Source organism: Etheostoma spectabile, chromosome 7 (genome assembly GCF_008692095.1).
Source record: "Etheostoma spectabile isolate EspeVRDwgs_2016 chromosome 7, UIUC_Espe_1.0, whole genome shotgun sequence".
NCBI classification, from domain to species: Eukaryota; Metazoa; Chordata; class Actinopteri; order Perciformes; family Percidae; genus Etheostoma; species Etheostoma spectabile.
In genome coordinates, this window is record NC_045739.1 from 28946032 (window position 1) to 28963865 (window position 17834).

The 17834-nt window shown below is 40.2% G+C and overlaps 1 protein-coding gene across 1 annotated transcript; it reads right to left on the reverse strand.

Annotated features, from left to right (window-relative positions):
* Nucleotides 1-1188: 1188 nt before the first annotated feature.
* Nucleotides 1189-13540, reverse strand: uckl1a (uridine-cytidine kinase 1-like 1a). Its single transcript, XM_032520121.1, is given in 15 exon segments — nt 1189-1358; nt 2405-2561; nt 2853-2960; nt 3213-3335; nt 3428-3493; nt 4904-4997; nt 5087-5185; nt 6005-6021; nt 7541-7602; nt 7734-7923; nt 8073-8144; nt 9157-9327; nt 11544-11650; nt 11871-12055; nt 13260-13540. Coding segments are annotated over 15 exon segments (1596 nt in total). The 5' UTR covers nt 13325-13540; the 3' UTR covers nt 1189-1278.
* Nucleotides 13541-17834: the final 4294 nt, after the last annotated feature.

Here is a 17834-nt window from a genome sequence, read left to right on the forward strand (position 1 = left end):
TGAAGCCACAGTGATTTCTCAAAAGGGACACGCTATAAATCACACGGAGAGAAGCAAATTGTGAGCTATAGTGACCCCCTGAGGCTTTAAAGTGCATCACAGGGGGGGAGCTGGACAGCCTGTATCTGAACCCTGAGAGTCAGAGCACCGTGGAAAATATTCAGAAGTGAGCATATTACCCTCCATAACCTCGCTCTGATGATCTGACCTACAGCTGGTAGATCAGTGCAGACACATAATAAAAACATGTTGAGTAGAAAGAGGCAGTGAGAAATGAAAACAACCCCTGAATTAGATGTTTTCTTAAACCCTGAATTTAAGCTGTATCATTGTATATAATTATAGGCATTTTACACCTATTGTGGATGTGTAAACCTACAAGACTGAGATTTGTGGTAGATTAATATGTTAATAATTAATTCATCACATAAAATCTTTGACAGCTACCGCACTCTAGATTTGTGTTTATTACATAATATACGTATGTGTATATAAATGTTTCTACTGGAGCGGCATATGAATGCATTCATATTAGAGCTTATTTTTGAGCCGGTTGCACCAGCTGTTCATATTCAATTAGCCGCAGTTTGTGCCTCTCATGTAATAACATTACATTGGTGTCCCATATTTTCCAAAACAACAATTCAACAACACTTAAACACTGTTCTGAAGGTATTTCCAGAGACCTCGAAGACTCCTCTAACCATCTGGATGAAAAACATATTCCATTTGTTGCACAATTAAAAACAACTCATTTGAACTCGTTTCTCAAGTTGCGTCGCTTTTAAATGATTGGTCTGATTGGTTAAAAGACTTTCCCATTGGGTACAGAGTCATTTGAACGACGCCCGTTGGTCCCGCCTCTTGTGCAATGAAAATACAGAGCAGACTCCCCAGACCAACGCTCAATCTCAAATCTATTGAGCATGGCTTGGTCTGGTATAGCCAGACTAGTAAATTACTACAGTTGGTGCAATCCTGGATAAAACATGTAGTATATAATAATGTTGTTATTGCATCATTGTACCTCAAAGGCAACGGCACTGTTTCACCTCTGTGACCCTTCTGTGTGAAAATTATGAACACTCAGTTGTAAATACAACAAAATATCCTTCCTGCATACAACTCGACTGTGACCCATCCTTTGTATAAAAGTACAAAAGTTCATGTACGCAAAACGTTTGCTAGGCTGGTCTATGTCTGGAGGGGAGGATGCACAATAACGGGTGTATTCAAGTACTGTTTATATTTTCTTTCACAGTGGCTCACAGATGTGTGTCAGCATGACGGATGCTCGTGGTCCTCGTCACTCCAGCTGTCGGACCCGTCTGTCCCGAAGTACCGGTCCCCAAAGTCCCCTGAAAACACACAACAGTGGACGCAGAGCGGCTGTGTATCAGCGGGTTAGAGGCTGAAGAAAATAAATGAAAAGAACAGCATGAATACACAGTCAAACTAAACAGCTGCAACGGCTGGAAGGTTCGGAAATAAGAGCTCAGTGACTGTTTACTAAACTGATGAAATTGTAATTGATTCGCAAAGGGAGAGACTGATTAATTGGTTTAACATAGTACATTGAACACCCATCTTAATGTCTGCAAGTAATGTTTAATTATGTAATGATATGTAATTATTTATGTTGGCAAGCGACGGACTGGACACGCATCTGATATGCATATTGTTTTGTTTAGTTGCAGTGCTGATCGAGAACAGAGCTCGCTTCAAATCTGAAGTGACACAAGCATAAAATTAGAATCTGCTGAGACATGAAATGAAACCCTTCAACTTGAAACCCAAACGTTTATTATCTTTCATCGTCTGCAAAGACCGTGGACATAGTTTACACACTGAGGACGGGGATGTGTGCTGAAAAAAAAAAAAATATTACGAAATGTTTTATGTTTAATAATCTTATTCAAATTGAAGTGCAGCAAATTTGGAGCGACTCAACATCAGAAGTGGGGGAAAAAAAATTGATCCAGCATAGTATCGCGATATTTTCCATGGCAATACTGTATCGATACACAGGCGCCATGTATGCATCTTTTATTATATATGTGTTGGTCAGTTTGTCCCATTTTGCAGCAATAAAAGAAGTGATATGAACAAACAGGGAAATGTTTCTTTTTAGATAAAACAGATGTTGACTAAGTTTCCTTTCGGGAACATCATTTGAAATTGGGAAAAATTAGAAGTTGGATAAAAGGTTGTGAATTGCAATATGTTTCAAATTGCAATAATATCGTATCGTGGTATAAGTATCGTGATGATATCGTGGTCAAATTAGTTCTACTTTGGACAGAATGTCTGAGACACATGCCGTCTGATTTAACCGCACAGTTACAGAAAGAGTAAGTGTTGTGTGTGTGTGTGTGTGTGTGTGTGTGTGTGTGTAACGGCTTACCGATACCGGGAATGACATGTAACAAGTCGTCCAGACTCTTGTCCACAGCGCTGGTGATGATTTTGACCTTCGGGAAGGCATAGGCCACAGAGTGAACCCCGAGCTCCGCCATCAACAGCGACACCAAGGCGATATTCTCCTCCTGCACCTCGTGATCCTACTCAGCACACACAACACACACACACACACATATCACAGCAACAACTGTCAGTGCCTGCCTGATCATCATCAGAGGGATAATGAGTAAGTAGAAAGGCAGGGAAATATTTAACTTTTTTTTTTTTTGCAGAAATAAGGCACTCTGATCTAATCTAACCTCCCCGGGGGAAAAAATAAACATCCAATCAATAACCACCCAGATAAGTAATGCAATACATGTGACAGACCAAGAAGAGAGGGGCTCCTCCTGTTGTCTTACTGAAGAATGATGATGTTAATATCCACCCACCAATAGGACACGTACTGCCATCATGGCAGCAGCTCCGGTGGAGACCGTGCTGTCCATTAGAATGACATGATCTTCGCTGATGTCTTTGGGCAGACGCAGGTAATGCAGCTGGCGAGAGGCCAGAGAGGAGGAGACAGGTTACCATGGTTACAAAAGCAGGAAGGGTAGTTACCACGGAGACACACATCATGTGGAAGAAGGGGGGGGGGGAAAAAAATAAATAAATACAATCCAAAAATGTGTATCTTTTGATTGATGCGATTTTTTATGACACTATCCTATCGTGTTAAATCTCACAAGATCATCTTGAAGACATGGATGTGAGGAGCATTTGGCCCAAAGTGACTCATGTTTTTCTACCTCTGGTTCGCCTGAGTCAATGTTGGTCTGGATGAGGATCTTGCCGATGCGGACGTCCTTGCACACGGCCCTCAGGGCGGGCTCCATGGTCTCTCCCGCCCGCAGGACCGACACACCGGTGATCTGTGGAGACAAGGCGGCCGAGCAAGTGTGATGACAGAAACCCAATGCGGACACACTCGACTGGAAGTTAACGAGACCTTTTAAAACATCACTCACCCCTCTCCCGTTGTAACTGCGGCCTCGTACTCATAGCCCTGTGGAGTCTGGACTACAGACGGCTGGTAGAAGATACAGAAGATGTTTTACTACACACTCCCGTGGATGCAGATACAAGAAAAGAGTCAATATATCGATGTATCTATGCAAGGCGCATTTCTGTATATGTGTTGTGTCTCAGAAAAGGACAGTTTTCTGGCCCGTCAGACACCGCCTACCAAGAGCCTGGGTCTGTCCGAGGTTTCTGCCTAAAAGTGAGTTTTTCCTCACCCCTGTCGCACTGTTGCTTGCTCACAAGGGAACTACTAGAACTGTTGGGTCCTTGTAAATTCTGGAGTGTGGTCTGGACCTACTCTATCTGTAAAGTGTCTCGAGATAACTCTTGTTATGAATTGATACTATAAATAAAATTGAATTGGATTGTTTGCTTTGGGACATTCACCACAAATTGACTACACTTAACTTTAACACCAACAATTTTGCAAAGAACTTTTTACAAGATACCTTGTAGGAATCTAGTGGTTTTGGTTCATGTCAGAATCATTTTAAAATCAACATGCAGAGACTTGAACTTTCCCAGTCACCTTTGTTGTTTGTCAGGTACGTTGTGGAGAACAGGTTTTGAAAACTCTTTCTTGTTGGTAACTCCAAACTTTGACAACTGACATGTGAGAGTTGGCTGCTTAAACGCTTTGTCTTCAGAAACAGGAACAGGAGGAACAATAAACACTGATATAATTAAATTTAACTTCATTCATTCTATTTATAGTGTCGAATCATAACAGAAGTTATCTCAGGACACCTTCCTGATAGAGTAGGTCTAGACCACATTCTATAAAGAAGAGCAAACTGAAATGAAGCGGGAATGTTGAACGAGACAAGACAACTTGAACAACTTATCAAACGGGCTACACTGATTCACCGGGTTGATATTTTTAGATAAAAAAGAAAAGCGCGGCTGTGATGTTTTAAGGGCACTTAGAATAACATCTAACAGAGAATAGAGAAAATAATTAGTTGGGAAGTTGACTCCTGAGCTGGTGAGCGGGTGCTTGAAGTTTTTAAAATAGTCCCTGTATTCAGCTTTGTTACCCTGCGACAACAACTGTGAGAAACACATAATTAAAATTATGGCCAGGGTGTTGTTATTATAATTATCTCAAGCAAGCTTCATGTCTCTGCAAGTTTGATTTTTAAACTATGTTGGCAGAAACTAAACCTGACGGCTGGCTGGAAGGCAAAAAAAAAAAACACTGATTAGACAGTGAGAGAGAAGCCAAACAGTCAAAGTCGGCGGGCTGTAAAACCAAACACAATGAGCTAAAAAAACCAAACCTGAAGGGAACGGCAGAGTCGGTGATAATTCTCTGTGGGTTCATCACTACAAGCGACCTCATCCAGGCATGTGATCCATTGTTAATATAGAAATAGTGAATATATCCACTGAAATTTTCACTTCACAGTGTACCCACCTGAGATGGTAGAAACGTCAGTGCATGTTCTATGAGAAGACGCATTAATCTCTTTGAGTAGAAGATGAACTCATCTCGACTGGTTTCTTTATTCCTGCATTACCGAAAAGAAAAGTTATCTCTCGTATTATGTGAGAGAACTGTTATGAGGACTCCTTGTATTCAGTGAGCACAGGGCGGTACCTGATGATGGTGTGCAGGCCTCTGACCTGCGGCGTGCTCTCCAACACGCTGAGCGTCCGCGGCAGCGGCTGAGTCTGCTGAGCGGAGGCCAGGAGCGCCCTGAGACGGAGCAGAGGGTGTTCAGATCGAAAGGTTTCCTGTGTTATTCTGCTACACTCAGACGGCAGAGAGTTATCATTCAGACCAGAGAGAGTGTCAGGGTCCAGTCGTGTGCACAACAACGACACAAAAGGGCCTATTTAAACGATATAAGCGCACGGCACGAAGCGCCTGGCGCAGGCGCGTTTAGGACGTGTACAAATCCACTTTTGCTAGTTTGATTAATCATAAGTGTGTTTTGGGTGCAAAATGCAATAAACCAATCAGAGTGTCATCTTCCCTTTAAAAACCAGGTGTGTTTGTACATTGGCAGATTGCTATTATGATGGAGGATCTGCTGAGCAGGAAGGAGCGAAGAACTGATCTGCTCGTGTGTGAAGTGAAATATCATAATACTATTTCACATTGTAATATTTCTATTTTTAATCTTTTGCATGTTTGTGTGCTGCTGCGCATCCCTGTGAGTGGAGCAAGCATAGTGTGCACGCGGTGTGCACGAGCCTAGTGTCATTTTACTTACGCGCTGTTAAAATAACAATGAAATGCTGCGTTATTGACTCTAGACCAGGTTTTTGTCGGTCAACGGCGCGACCACTTCGCGCTGCCTCAAGAAGCAATACGCCAAGAATGCACCTGAACACACCTCCAAGCACGACCAGCGGCACGCCCACGGGCGCACAGATGGCCGCAGGTGCATTTGGAAAGGAAATCGACAACTGCATCGGTCTTGAACTAGCATGTGCTAGGTGCAATATAGGGTAAAAGATCTCCAATAACTATTATCCAGAGAAGGTAGAGTTAAAATACGTATCGGCATACCTGACAGTGAGCTCACGCTGCTTAAAGAGAGGGTCAGAGAAAGACAAGAAAATAGAGTGAAAAATGGAGATAGTGAGAAGACCACAGCTCATTTCTCACTCCCAAACTCATTCATTGCTGCTAAAGATGTACATCTTAAAAAAACTAGTAACACATGTACAGTATAGTCTCGTTTTTTAACTGTAGTTTTCTGCTTACTTTTTTTAACTACAAGAATATTTAGTGCATTTGATGTGGACTATTTTCTGCTGCGGATTAGTATTTACAGCAGCCGGGGAAGGACTCAAAATGAGTACAGTGAGTACAGTGTGTATTTCACCCAGTGCCACAGTGCAGCTCACTCATGTGTTGGGGTGGGTTAGGGTTAGCCAGTTCCAGTTTGACTCCAGTTCCAAGTAGGTACAGATAAATTAACCAGATTTGTTAAGCTCAGCTGCTAGCAAAATACTAATTGACTCTTTTCATTTATTTCTCTTAGATAGTTTTGCCTCTTTCTGACACAATGTTGGTCTGCAAAGATTAAATACGTGTAGACAAACATGTGCTAGCCTAGCAACACAGCTGTTCAGGAGACGTGAGTTAACTGAATCGTTCCAAAGTGTGGAAACACTTCAGTTAACGAAACAATTTTGAAATGCAAGATTTGCAGAAGGTACTCACAACAGTAAAAGGAACCGTAAGCCCCCTTTAAATATGTATCTACTGTCCATCATGTTATAGTAAAGACTCTCCCTTTTACTTTAGTGGTACACTGTATGCCAACATTTCACCTTCAGATAATGTATGTACACTTGCAAGCAGAAAAATGTGCTATTTCTTTAGTTAATATTAGGGATGTGAATCACACGTTTTACTATGATAAGATATACATTTTTTTTGGACAACGATACAATATTTACTGATATCAAAAGGTCTGCCACGATTTTGATTTGATTCAATTCAAGTGCATGTGATGATACGAGACAATACATAAGGTCATATAACACAATCAGTAACATTTATATATATTTACACAAATGAACTTAAATATGATTATACAATTTCATTACTAAGCTCTTCCAGACATTTAAATAAAGAAAAAACTACTCTTGTTAATTAAAAAAAAAGAATATAAAGAGGGATTTTCAAAATTAAGGCTTAAAAATGACAATATGTATCGATAATATTGGATTGTTAAAAATCAATCAAGATGGATGTGTTGTTACACCGCTAGTTGATAAATGCTGAATGATAAAGTAGAATTAATATAATTTCCACTGTGTTGTTTTTAATTTTGACAGTTTCTGCAGCTTCTGACCTCCTTGTGGTCAGAAGCTTGTGGGATTTGTTGTGAATAAGAACAAAATAAGATAACACCAGACTTTTCCTTTAACTTTATTTTCCAAAGTGAGAGGAATAAAAGTCTGAACGTTTTTGATTGAGAAGTTCTGTTACTGTACAAGCACTTGGGAGTCTCTCCTTCTGTCTGTATGTTACAGCTTTAGGACACATGGTGGCGCCACCCTCTAATGTACAATCAGTGTTTTGGCTACTCACTTCCTCCAGCTGGCTGTGAACATGCTGCACTATCAGATCAATAGCCACCATATTCCCACCACTTTAGAAGGAAAAAACAAGAAGAGACCAATGTCTCACCAATTCTCTATTCTCTGTAGAAGCAGTAGTAGAAGTAGCACTAGTAAGTAGTAGTAGTACTACTAAGTTGTCTCTAGTAATGAGGAAGTCTCACCTCTTGGCACAACAATGTCAGCCAGCCTCATGGTTGGCTCAATGTACTGCTCAAAGGCCGGCTTCACAAACTTGTTGTATTGCTTGATGACGCCTTCAATGTCCCGTCCACGTTCTGTGATGTCCCTGCGCAGACGCCGCACCAGCCGAATGTCTGAGTCTGTGTCCACAAAGATTTTCATATCCAGGAGCTGCAGGTGGGAAGAACAAACACCCCCTAATGGTTCAATAATATTCACTTCAGCAAAAGCGGCTGCTCAAACAACAAAACCTAGTGGTGATTGCTTGACTTCACACAACAATTCTTCAAAAAGAAAGAGAAACAAACCTTTTTCCTTACCTGAAGAAGCTCTTTGTCTGCAAAAGACATAATCCCTTCAAATATGATTACACTGGCACCGTACACATTTTTCTGCACAAAGGAGAGAAAACTAACAGTCTTCAAAGTTGCTTCAGTTCAGTTCACTTTTAAAGGGGAACTATGCAGTTGTTGTTTTTTAGCATAATTTACATTAAATCAACAGCTTTGGAGTCATTACATTGGTTATATGATTTTTCTTCAAGTTGAATGGTGGTCGTCTCACTCCCCCCCTAGCGCCTGTGAGCCGATAAACCACCCTTGCTACCAGGGGACCGAGGGAGGAGTCAGACACAAGTGAACATAGGAGCAGCCAAATATCTATTCCGCGCTGTAGGGGGGGCTCTATAAAGAAACCTGTAGGGGGCGCTCTATAGAGAAACATGAAGGGGGCTCTATAGAGAAACCTGTAGGGAGATCTCTATAGAGAAACTTGTAGGGGGAGCTCTATAAAGAAACCTGTAGGGGGAGTTCTATAGAGAAACCTGTAGGGGGGCTCCATAGAAAAACCTGTAGGGAGAGCTCTATCAAGAAACCTGTAGGGGGGCTCCATAGAGAAACCTGTAGGGGGAGCTGTACTGAGAAACCTGTAGGGGGAGCTCTATAGAGAAACCTGTAGGGGGGGATATATTGAGAAACCTGTAGGGGAGCTCTATAGAGGAACTTGTAGAGGGAGCTGTATAGAGAAACCTGTAGGGGGCTCTATAGAGAAACCTGTAGGGAGAGCTGTATAGAGAAACCTGTAGGGGGCTCTACAGAGAAACCTGTAGGGGGGCTCCATAGAGAAACCTGTAGGGAGAGCTCTATCGAGAAACCAGCAGGGGGAGCGCTATAAAGAACACTGCGAGCAAATAGCGCCTGCATAGTGCCCCTTTAAGATGTCACTTTGAAAAACTTTTTTTTTTTTTCAAATAAATGTTTTTCTTACGTCTATAATATAATTTCAACTTTAAAACATCAATCCATCAAAGAACTGAAGAACATTGTGTTGTACGTTCTTCTTTCTAAAATCATCAATGAGGAGTTTTCTGTGGAACCGAGACACCTCGATAAAACCCCAACTCACCCAGTCTTTCTGTCTTCCGTGTGTGGTGAAATCATACACAGGGATCTTCACACTCCTGCCCTGCTTCAGCTTTCGCAGGGTGGCAACCAGCAGCTCAAAGTCAAAAGCCCCCGGATGATCAAAGTTGTAGTCGTTACTCGCTGCCAGAGTCTGCTCCTCTGAGGATAAAACCTGTAAAACATCAACGTTCACAGTTTCACGGCATAACTGATGATATAAAGATGTGAATAACTCAATAGAAATGTCTCTTCCAGAAATTGTGTAGAAACTATTTTCTTTCTGATGAACTACACCAACTGCAACTTAGCGTACTAATGGACGAGAGGCTGTGACAATGCAAAATGTAAACAATAATGGCGTCCTCTTCGGCTGAGCTGTAGCATTAGCTAGTTAAGGTGAACTTGCAGTATCAGTTAGTAGCGCTAACGGACGATATCTCCAACACTGGGCAACTCACACCAAAAAAAGGTAGATAGAAAAATAGCCCTACAGGTAAGAAGAAAATATGTATTCTTGATTTGGGGGTGAACTGTATGTTCTCTAGTTTTTATGTTACAGTGTCTTTGTACATTGTTTTACGTCAGCTTGTGTTCTGGGTTATACAGCATAAAATACTGTGTAATATGTTTTAATATATTTATTATGTTTTATGTTCTGTGTTTTACTGCGAGAGGGGAAACATCTTCCCCTTGGGGGCAACAAAGGTTAATTTGAAGTTAAACAGATGCTTTTATGTCCTGTCATAGAGATAGATAAAGGAAAATGAATAGTGTATAAGCTCTTCCCACTTTCAGCTGTGTGCTAAAGGTAAATCAACATATCATTATTATTACATTTTATAATTAAGTGTTTAAGTGAAAATGGTTCCGGAATTCTGCAGCAAGAATCTGAATTAAAACTGGAAAATTTGGCCTTATTACACCAGTTTTTAGCTTCTCAAGATTAAAGTGCGTCTGATGAAATACAAAGTTGTAATTGTTAAGCTACCTGTGTGATCTCCTTCGACCTTATACTCCTATCCGGACTCTCAGAATACAGGGCTACTGTCTGTCCCCAGATAGGGCCCCCTTCCTCTGGAATAACCTCCCTATCAACATCAGACAATCTGAGTCTGTTGAGGCCTTTAAATCCCAAACTCATCTTTTTGTCTTAACTTTTAATTAGGTGCCCAGCTGGTGGGTCGCTCTCCGTCTTGTAGTCCTGCAGACACGAATCATTTCTGAAAGCCAGTGCTTCTCAATAACCCTGTTGTTTGTGTTCCACAAGCATAGCTGTGTGCCTCCCTCTGGCTCTCCTCTCTCCTCTCTCTCTCTCTCTCTCTCTCTTTTTGTAACTCAGGAGTCAGTGCTAGACCTTCGGTCGTCCCGGGACTCTCTCTCTCTCTCTCTCTCTCTCCAGCCGTGCTCAGCAGTTGTTTGAGCTGAGAGGAGGACTCAGAAACTGCACTAGAGCCACCTTCACTTTGAATTAGTTTAGTTCATATGGACAATACTTTTAAAAAATGAATGAAAGAGGGGTAATACTGCAGGTTTAGTATGGGTCCACTAAAACCCCATCTTATTATTTGAATTGTAAAATACAATGGTTTTGAACCTGCACTGAAATAGTGGGTTTAGTTAGCTTACATTATAAAATGAAAACAAAATGGCAGCTATAATTCCAACTGTACTAATAACACGTGGCACTGTATTGTTTCTGTAGAACTTACATAGAAATTATTGTATGTAACGGTTGTCTACCAATGTTTACATGTTTAAGTTTTTTGTATTGATTTTTCATTTGTCTAGACTAGAAGTATACGAAATATGTTTTTATACGATTTCAGGTCTTGAGCCTCCCTGTCTATTTTGATTGTACTCTTGCATAAAATGTAAGCATTTCAAATTATATAGTTTAATTTCAAGGTTTATCCACACCAACAATTCAATAAACACGTTTCTTTACTATTTGTGTTTTCTTGATGAACAGTCACACAAGAGTTGTTAGATACATAAAAAAAACCCACTTACGAACAAAACAAACTTTACGTGGACGCCGCTTGACTTAACCTTTTTTAGATATGTTCAAAGACTATGTATCATTTTTGAAATTTGGATTGTCTATTGTAATTTTATTATGTTGTTCTATTTTGCACAAACGGCATTTTATTAGGATAGGATATATAAATAAAATGCATATATTTTTTTAAATGTATATATTTTATATATAGGCTGTGATCTAAAGTGTTACCACAACAGTTTTTTAGCTCAAAAATATGACAGCAGAGCAGTATAATGGATGTTGATTCATATGTAACATTTAATTTCTTACTACAATAAATCCACAGATAATACGTGACAGACAAACAAAATAGACATAAAAAAGACTAAAATGCATGGGATCCTCACCTTGTAGAAAGAATCCATAGACAACAGCACAACCCACGGCACATCCAGAGCCTCGATGATCTTATTGGCCACGGTGGTCTTCCCTGAGGCGCTGCCCCCACACAACCCTGCAGATCCACACAGCATTTCAATGGCCCATTATGTGTGTTTTTCAGAGTGTGTCTAATGTTGTCTGGCGGCATGCATGTGTGATAGCACTGGAGTGTTTATGGGTGTATGAAGACAGAAAAGCACAGGTTCGGCAGCTCAAAGCCACAATTTGGCACGGAGGTGATGAAAGAAGAAAAGAGTCAGGAGGAGTGAAAACACCGTCAGCGAGTGTCATACCGATGACAAAGGCCTCTTTTGACTGGGCTCCGTGCTCGTCATACCAGGGAGGTCGTCCGGCGGTGTAGACGGTGCGTGTGCCTGTGCGGAGCAGAGGAGGATCAGTTGTATTCAGTGAGGTGCTCTTCCTGCGAGGGGCCCCCGGGGGGGGCAGGAGCCGGTCTAACGAGTCCTCCCCGCTCCCACTGCAAAACAGCAAACAGCCGGGCAGGTTACAGCCTGAACACAGAGTCTACACAGTCAGGTGTACAAATGGATGGCCTCCATCCAGTCTGCAACATCAAAAAACTGCCAAACGTCCTCTTCAACAACACACCATGACTGTAAGATGTAAGGATCATCATATTATCTTGGTCGATGATTTGACAACACATGAAATACAGGTGTTATTTAATAAATGTAATTGCTGTACGACCCTTTAACCATATCGCAGTCTTCTTCAGCTGATGGAGCTTCCTCAGTGCACCGCTACTATACTGAGAAAATTCCATCCACTGATGAAGTCCGTCAGAGGCAGCTAAAAACTCAAAAAAAATAAGTGGACCTGGCTGTATGCTGTCCAGCTGCTGTGTACTTAAGCACAAATTGAAGGTACTTGACATTGTAGTCTTTCACTCCACTACATTTCAGAGGGACATATTGTACATTACTGCACTGCATTTATCTGAAAGATGTAGTTACTTTACAGATTAAGATTTCAAATAGAAAACACACAAATAACTTCAAAAAACTAATGCATTGCATAACAAAAATGACAGAAAACTAAATCATTTTGAGGTTTGGACAGCTTGTTAGATGACACAAGCCATGTCAATGAGCTCTAGGTCATCATGATAGTCACAGTTTTTTCAAACCAAACATGATATTGATTGATCAAGAAAATAACCAGCAGATTAATTCATGGATTGTGTAAATGCTGCTGATGCTCTAAAGGACAAGTCCCAGTTTTAAATCCCTGTGATTAAGATTAGGCTCTCACTCTCTGTTTACTATGGAACAAATGGAAGTCAGCCAAGTTGTTGAGTCACAGTCTGATGCTACATTTAGGAACGCCTTCATTCCCACAGGCACTAATTAGAAACCAAATTAGTAACTTTGTTTGCTTCTTACTGTAACTACATATATGCACACAAACTGAAGAGACACTACAGGCAACCCTCTGTGGCTGAGCACAAACAAAACCCACCAGAATCCCTAAAAACTCTTGCACTTCCTCCGACCTTTCAACAACCCCTTTTCAGAGACTTTACAGTATTTATATCTCACACACCACACACTCACACAAACATCCACAGTGTGTTTAAGAGCTTTGGGAGAAAGAAAGAAGGAAAACTAGCATGCTTTCTGCGCTGAGAGAAACAACAACAATACAACATAGTCAGATCTTACCTGCGGTCAGACCTCAGGGACCAGCAGCCAGAGATTCTGGCCCCTGCGCAGTCCTGCAGAGTCATATCGGCTTCAGACCAGACCTGCTACGCCCCAGCTCATCTGTCAACGTGAAAACTGACCGAGCAACACTGACCAAAAGTCTGAAATGTGTGTAAATGTGTTTCTAGTCTGCTTTTACTGCTTCCCTTCACGCAACTGTGGATCATCTGAACAATCTCTCAATACTGCTGTCCATGTGTCGCACTTTCTCTGTGTGTGTGTGTGGTGTGTGTGAGACACACTAAGAGGATCACTGTAACACTGGAAGCAAAGAGCTTCCTTGGCTGATATTAATAGGCACCGATAAGTAGGGCTCAACGATTCATTGCATTTGCAACAACATTGTGATATGTTAAAACGCAATTTCCTAATCACAAAGGCTTTGATTTGGTCACGTGACTTGACCTTAAGCAGATTTCTGTCATTCAAACCACTCTGAACAGCCATTTTAATAAAATCAAGAAGTTTTGGGCTTGAGTCCATACATGCAGTTAATGGATACAGGCACGGGGAACTGAAGGCTAGGTTAGCAACAATTAGCTCTGATTAGCGGTTAGCTAGTTAGCTCAGTAGATAAGGAGCAGAGGAGACTGCCACGCAGAAGGGTAACAACCAGGCCATTTAAAATATAAATAATATATATATACAGTACATATATATACAGTACATACATATATATATATATATTATATATATATATATAATACACTACTGTTTAAAAGTTTGGGGTTACATTGAAATGTCCTTATTTTTGAAGGAAAAGCACTGTACTTTTCAATGAAGATAACTTTAAACTAGTCTTAACTTTGAAGAAATACACTCTATACATTGCTAATGTGGTAAATGACTATTCTAGCTGCAAATGTCTGGTTTTTGGTGCAATATCTACATAGGTGTATAGAGGCCCATTTCCAGCAACTATCACTCCAGTGTTCTTATGGTACAATGTGTTTGCTCATTGGCGAAGGCTAATTGATGATTAGAAAACCCTTGTGCAATCATGTTCACACATCTGAAAACAGTTTAGGTCGTTACAGAAGTTACAAAACTGACCTTCCTTTGAGCAGATTGAGTTTCTGGAGCATCACATTTGTGGGGTCAATTAAACGCTCAAAATGGCCAGAAAAAGAGAACTTTCATCTGAAACTCGACAGTCTATTCTTGTCCTTAGAAATGAAGGCTATTCCATGCGAGACATTGCTAAGAAATTGAAGATTTCCTACAACGGTGTGTACTACTCCCTTCAGAGGACAGCACAAACAGGCCCTAACCAGAGTAGAAAAAGAAGTGGGAGGCCGCGTTGCACAACTGAGCAAGAAGATAAGTACATTAGAGTCTCTAGTTTGAGAAACAGACGCCTCACAGGTCCCCAACTGGCATCTTCATTAAATAGTACCCGCAAAACACCAGTGTTAACATCTACAGTGAAGAGGCGGCTGCGGGATTCTGGGCTTCAGGGCAGAGTGGCAAAGAAAAAGCCATATCTGAGACTGGCCAATTAAAGAAAAAGATTAAGATGGGCAAAAGAACACAGACATTGGACAGAGGAAGACTGGAAAAAAGTGTTGTGGACGGATGAATCCAAGTTTGAGGTGTTTGGATCACAAAGAAGAACGTTTGTGAGACGCAGAACAAATGAAAAGATGCTGGAAGAATGCCTGACGCCATCTGTTAAGCATGGTGGAGGTAATATGATGGTCTGGGGTTGCTTTGGTGCTGGTAAGGTGGGAGATTTGTACAGGGTAAAAGGGATTCTGAATAAGGAAGGCTATCACTCCATTTTGCAACGCCATGCCATACCCAGTGGACAGCGCTTGATTGGAGCCAATTTTATCCTACAACAGGACAATGACCCTAAACACACCTCCAAATTGTGCAAGAACTATTTAGAGCAGAAGCAGGCAGCTGGTATTCTATTGGTAATGGAGTGGCCAGCGCAGTCCCCAGATCTGAACCCCAATGAGCTGTTGTGGGAGCAGCTTGACCGTATGGTACGCAAGAAGTGCCCATCCAACCAATCCAACTTGTGGGAGCTGCATCTGGAAGCGTGGGGTGCAATTTCTCCAGATTACCTCAACAAATTAACAGCTAGAATGCCAAAGGTCTGCAATGCTGTAATTGCTGCAAATGGAGGATTCTTTGACGAAAGCAAAGTTTGATGTAAAAAAATCTTATTTCAAATACAAATCATTATTTGTAACCTTGTCAATGTCTTGACTCTATTTTCTATTCATTTCACAACGTATGGTGGTGAATAAGTGTGACTTTTCAGGAAAACACAAAATTGTTTGGGTGACCCCAAACTTTTGAACGGTAGTGTATATATACACACACATACATACAGTATACATTTATACACACATACTGTATATAACACACACACATAGATATACTATATTTTTAGTTATTTAACTGTCTGGTAAAGTTCAAAGACAGTGTTTAAAATCAATGTGCTATCCACATGTTTACATATGTTTATTAAATAATAATTAAATAATCTGAAGTGTGGCTTGGTCAGTGCAACAACATACTACAGTGATTGAAGTACTTAAATAAAAAGATGTCCTTCAAATAAATGTATGCATTATCTAATTTCACCACCACATAGGGGCCTGGCCTCCAGAAAAGAACCCTTTGTTTAATCAATCTAACCTTGTGTTGGTCATGCTATACAATGATGTATTGCTTGTCTTTGTTGAATAATACAGAAGACAAAGAGCTTAAAAGTCAAATCACATATTAAATTGCAATATTGGTAAAAAAAAAACGCAATTAGATTATTTTCCAAAATCGTTCAGCCCTACGCAAGAGCACATGGGGACGAATGTCTTCTACTGATCCTTCCTCTTGTAGAATACTGTAACCCATGTGATCCATGGAGAAAGGGACGACCATAATGAAATATACAGAGAGGCCCCAAGTCTTTAAGATAACAGGAGGACGCATCTGAGAAAATAGTAACATGTCTATCACATTCCCCAGAGCTCAAGATGAAGTGTCCAGATGTCTTGTGTTGTCTGTCCAAGTCTAAAACTTAAAAGTAATCAGTCTACAACGATATAAAACAGAGAAAAGCAGAAACCCCTAGAGAAGCATGAGTCCCAGCATTAAAACACTGACTTAAAGAATGAATCGATTATTACAATAGATGGCGATTATTTTTCTGCGGATCATTCTGTGAATCATTTCATCGACTAATGGCCTCAGCCCCAATTGTCTTTGTCTTTTCCTTGTCTTAAGCCCCTGTCTTAGATTGTTTTAGAAAGGGAATTGTTGCTCTATTTTTTTTTCTTCTACTCAGGTAGATCAAGTTAGTATTTATACAGCCCTCACAGAACTGTACAATCTATATAATGTACAGCATTCTTACAGCCTTGGTGAAAAAATCACTCCTTAACAGACAAAATAAAAGGAAGAAACCTTAGGAGGAGCGACAGAAGAGGGGTCTCCCTTCCAGGACAGACATGCCATACATGTACATAGACACAGAAGACCAGATTAACAATATTATACTGTAATTACAATATGGAGAAACAGAATAAGAACCACAAGTATTGAGGTATCTTTATGTAAAAGTAGAAATACCTTATTATAAAGATTCTCCACTCCCAAGCTATAATCCTTAAAAGCACATATAGTAAATATTATCAGCGAGCTTTACATGATTTGACTATCAAAAGTAAAAGTATTCATCATGCAACACTATTCAGAGTTCTACTCTATATTCATCACATGTATGTTATTGGAGTATTACTGGAATATAAACATCAGTTCAGTGTTGTAGTTGGATGAGGTGGAGCTGCTTTTTGGCTAAAAGGAAGTTTGGTAGTTTGATCTAGGGCTGAAATGATTAGTCAGTTGTCCTGGTACATAGAAGTAGTATTGCAATACTTTTCCTGAAGTAAATGGTCTGAATACTTCTTTCACCACTGCCTATTTGCAGCTACCATAGTCTACGTCAGCTTCAAACTGTCTGGGAAATATTGTAGCAGAAAATTAATAGGGGGCAACATTTGTTATTTGTTATGATATAGTTTAGGGGTTTTGCATTCTTTATTTTAAGGTTACTCTAAATTAAAGAACTCAAAAGCACAATGTGATAATAATGAAAACCGACCCATCTATCTTACGACTGTATACTTAACCCTTGTATCGTATTCGGGTCGAATTGACCGATTTTAATATTTTTATAAGAAGAAAAATGGTACAAGTTACATTTTTTTCTACCTGAAAATCAATGGCCTCACCTTATTTCCTGTGATAAACATGTATTCCTGACTCAATTCAGAACATTATTCTGGATATGACACTTATGTTGTTTCCATAGTGGATTTTTAACATGAATTATAACCTTATGACAAAAAACGAACCCCACTTCCATTTTTAATTGTGTCCCAGTGGAGACTGATTACATTCCCTAAACATATATGTCATCTAAATTGTTTAAAATTGAGATAAAGACTATTTGTTAATAGATTAGGAAGTAAAATTGTATTTCAGAATTGTTTTTAAAACCCCAAATAAGTCCCGGGT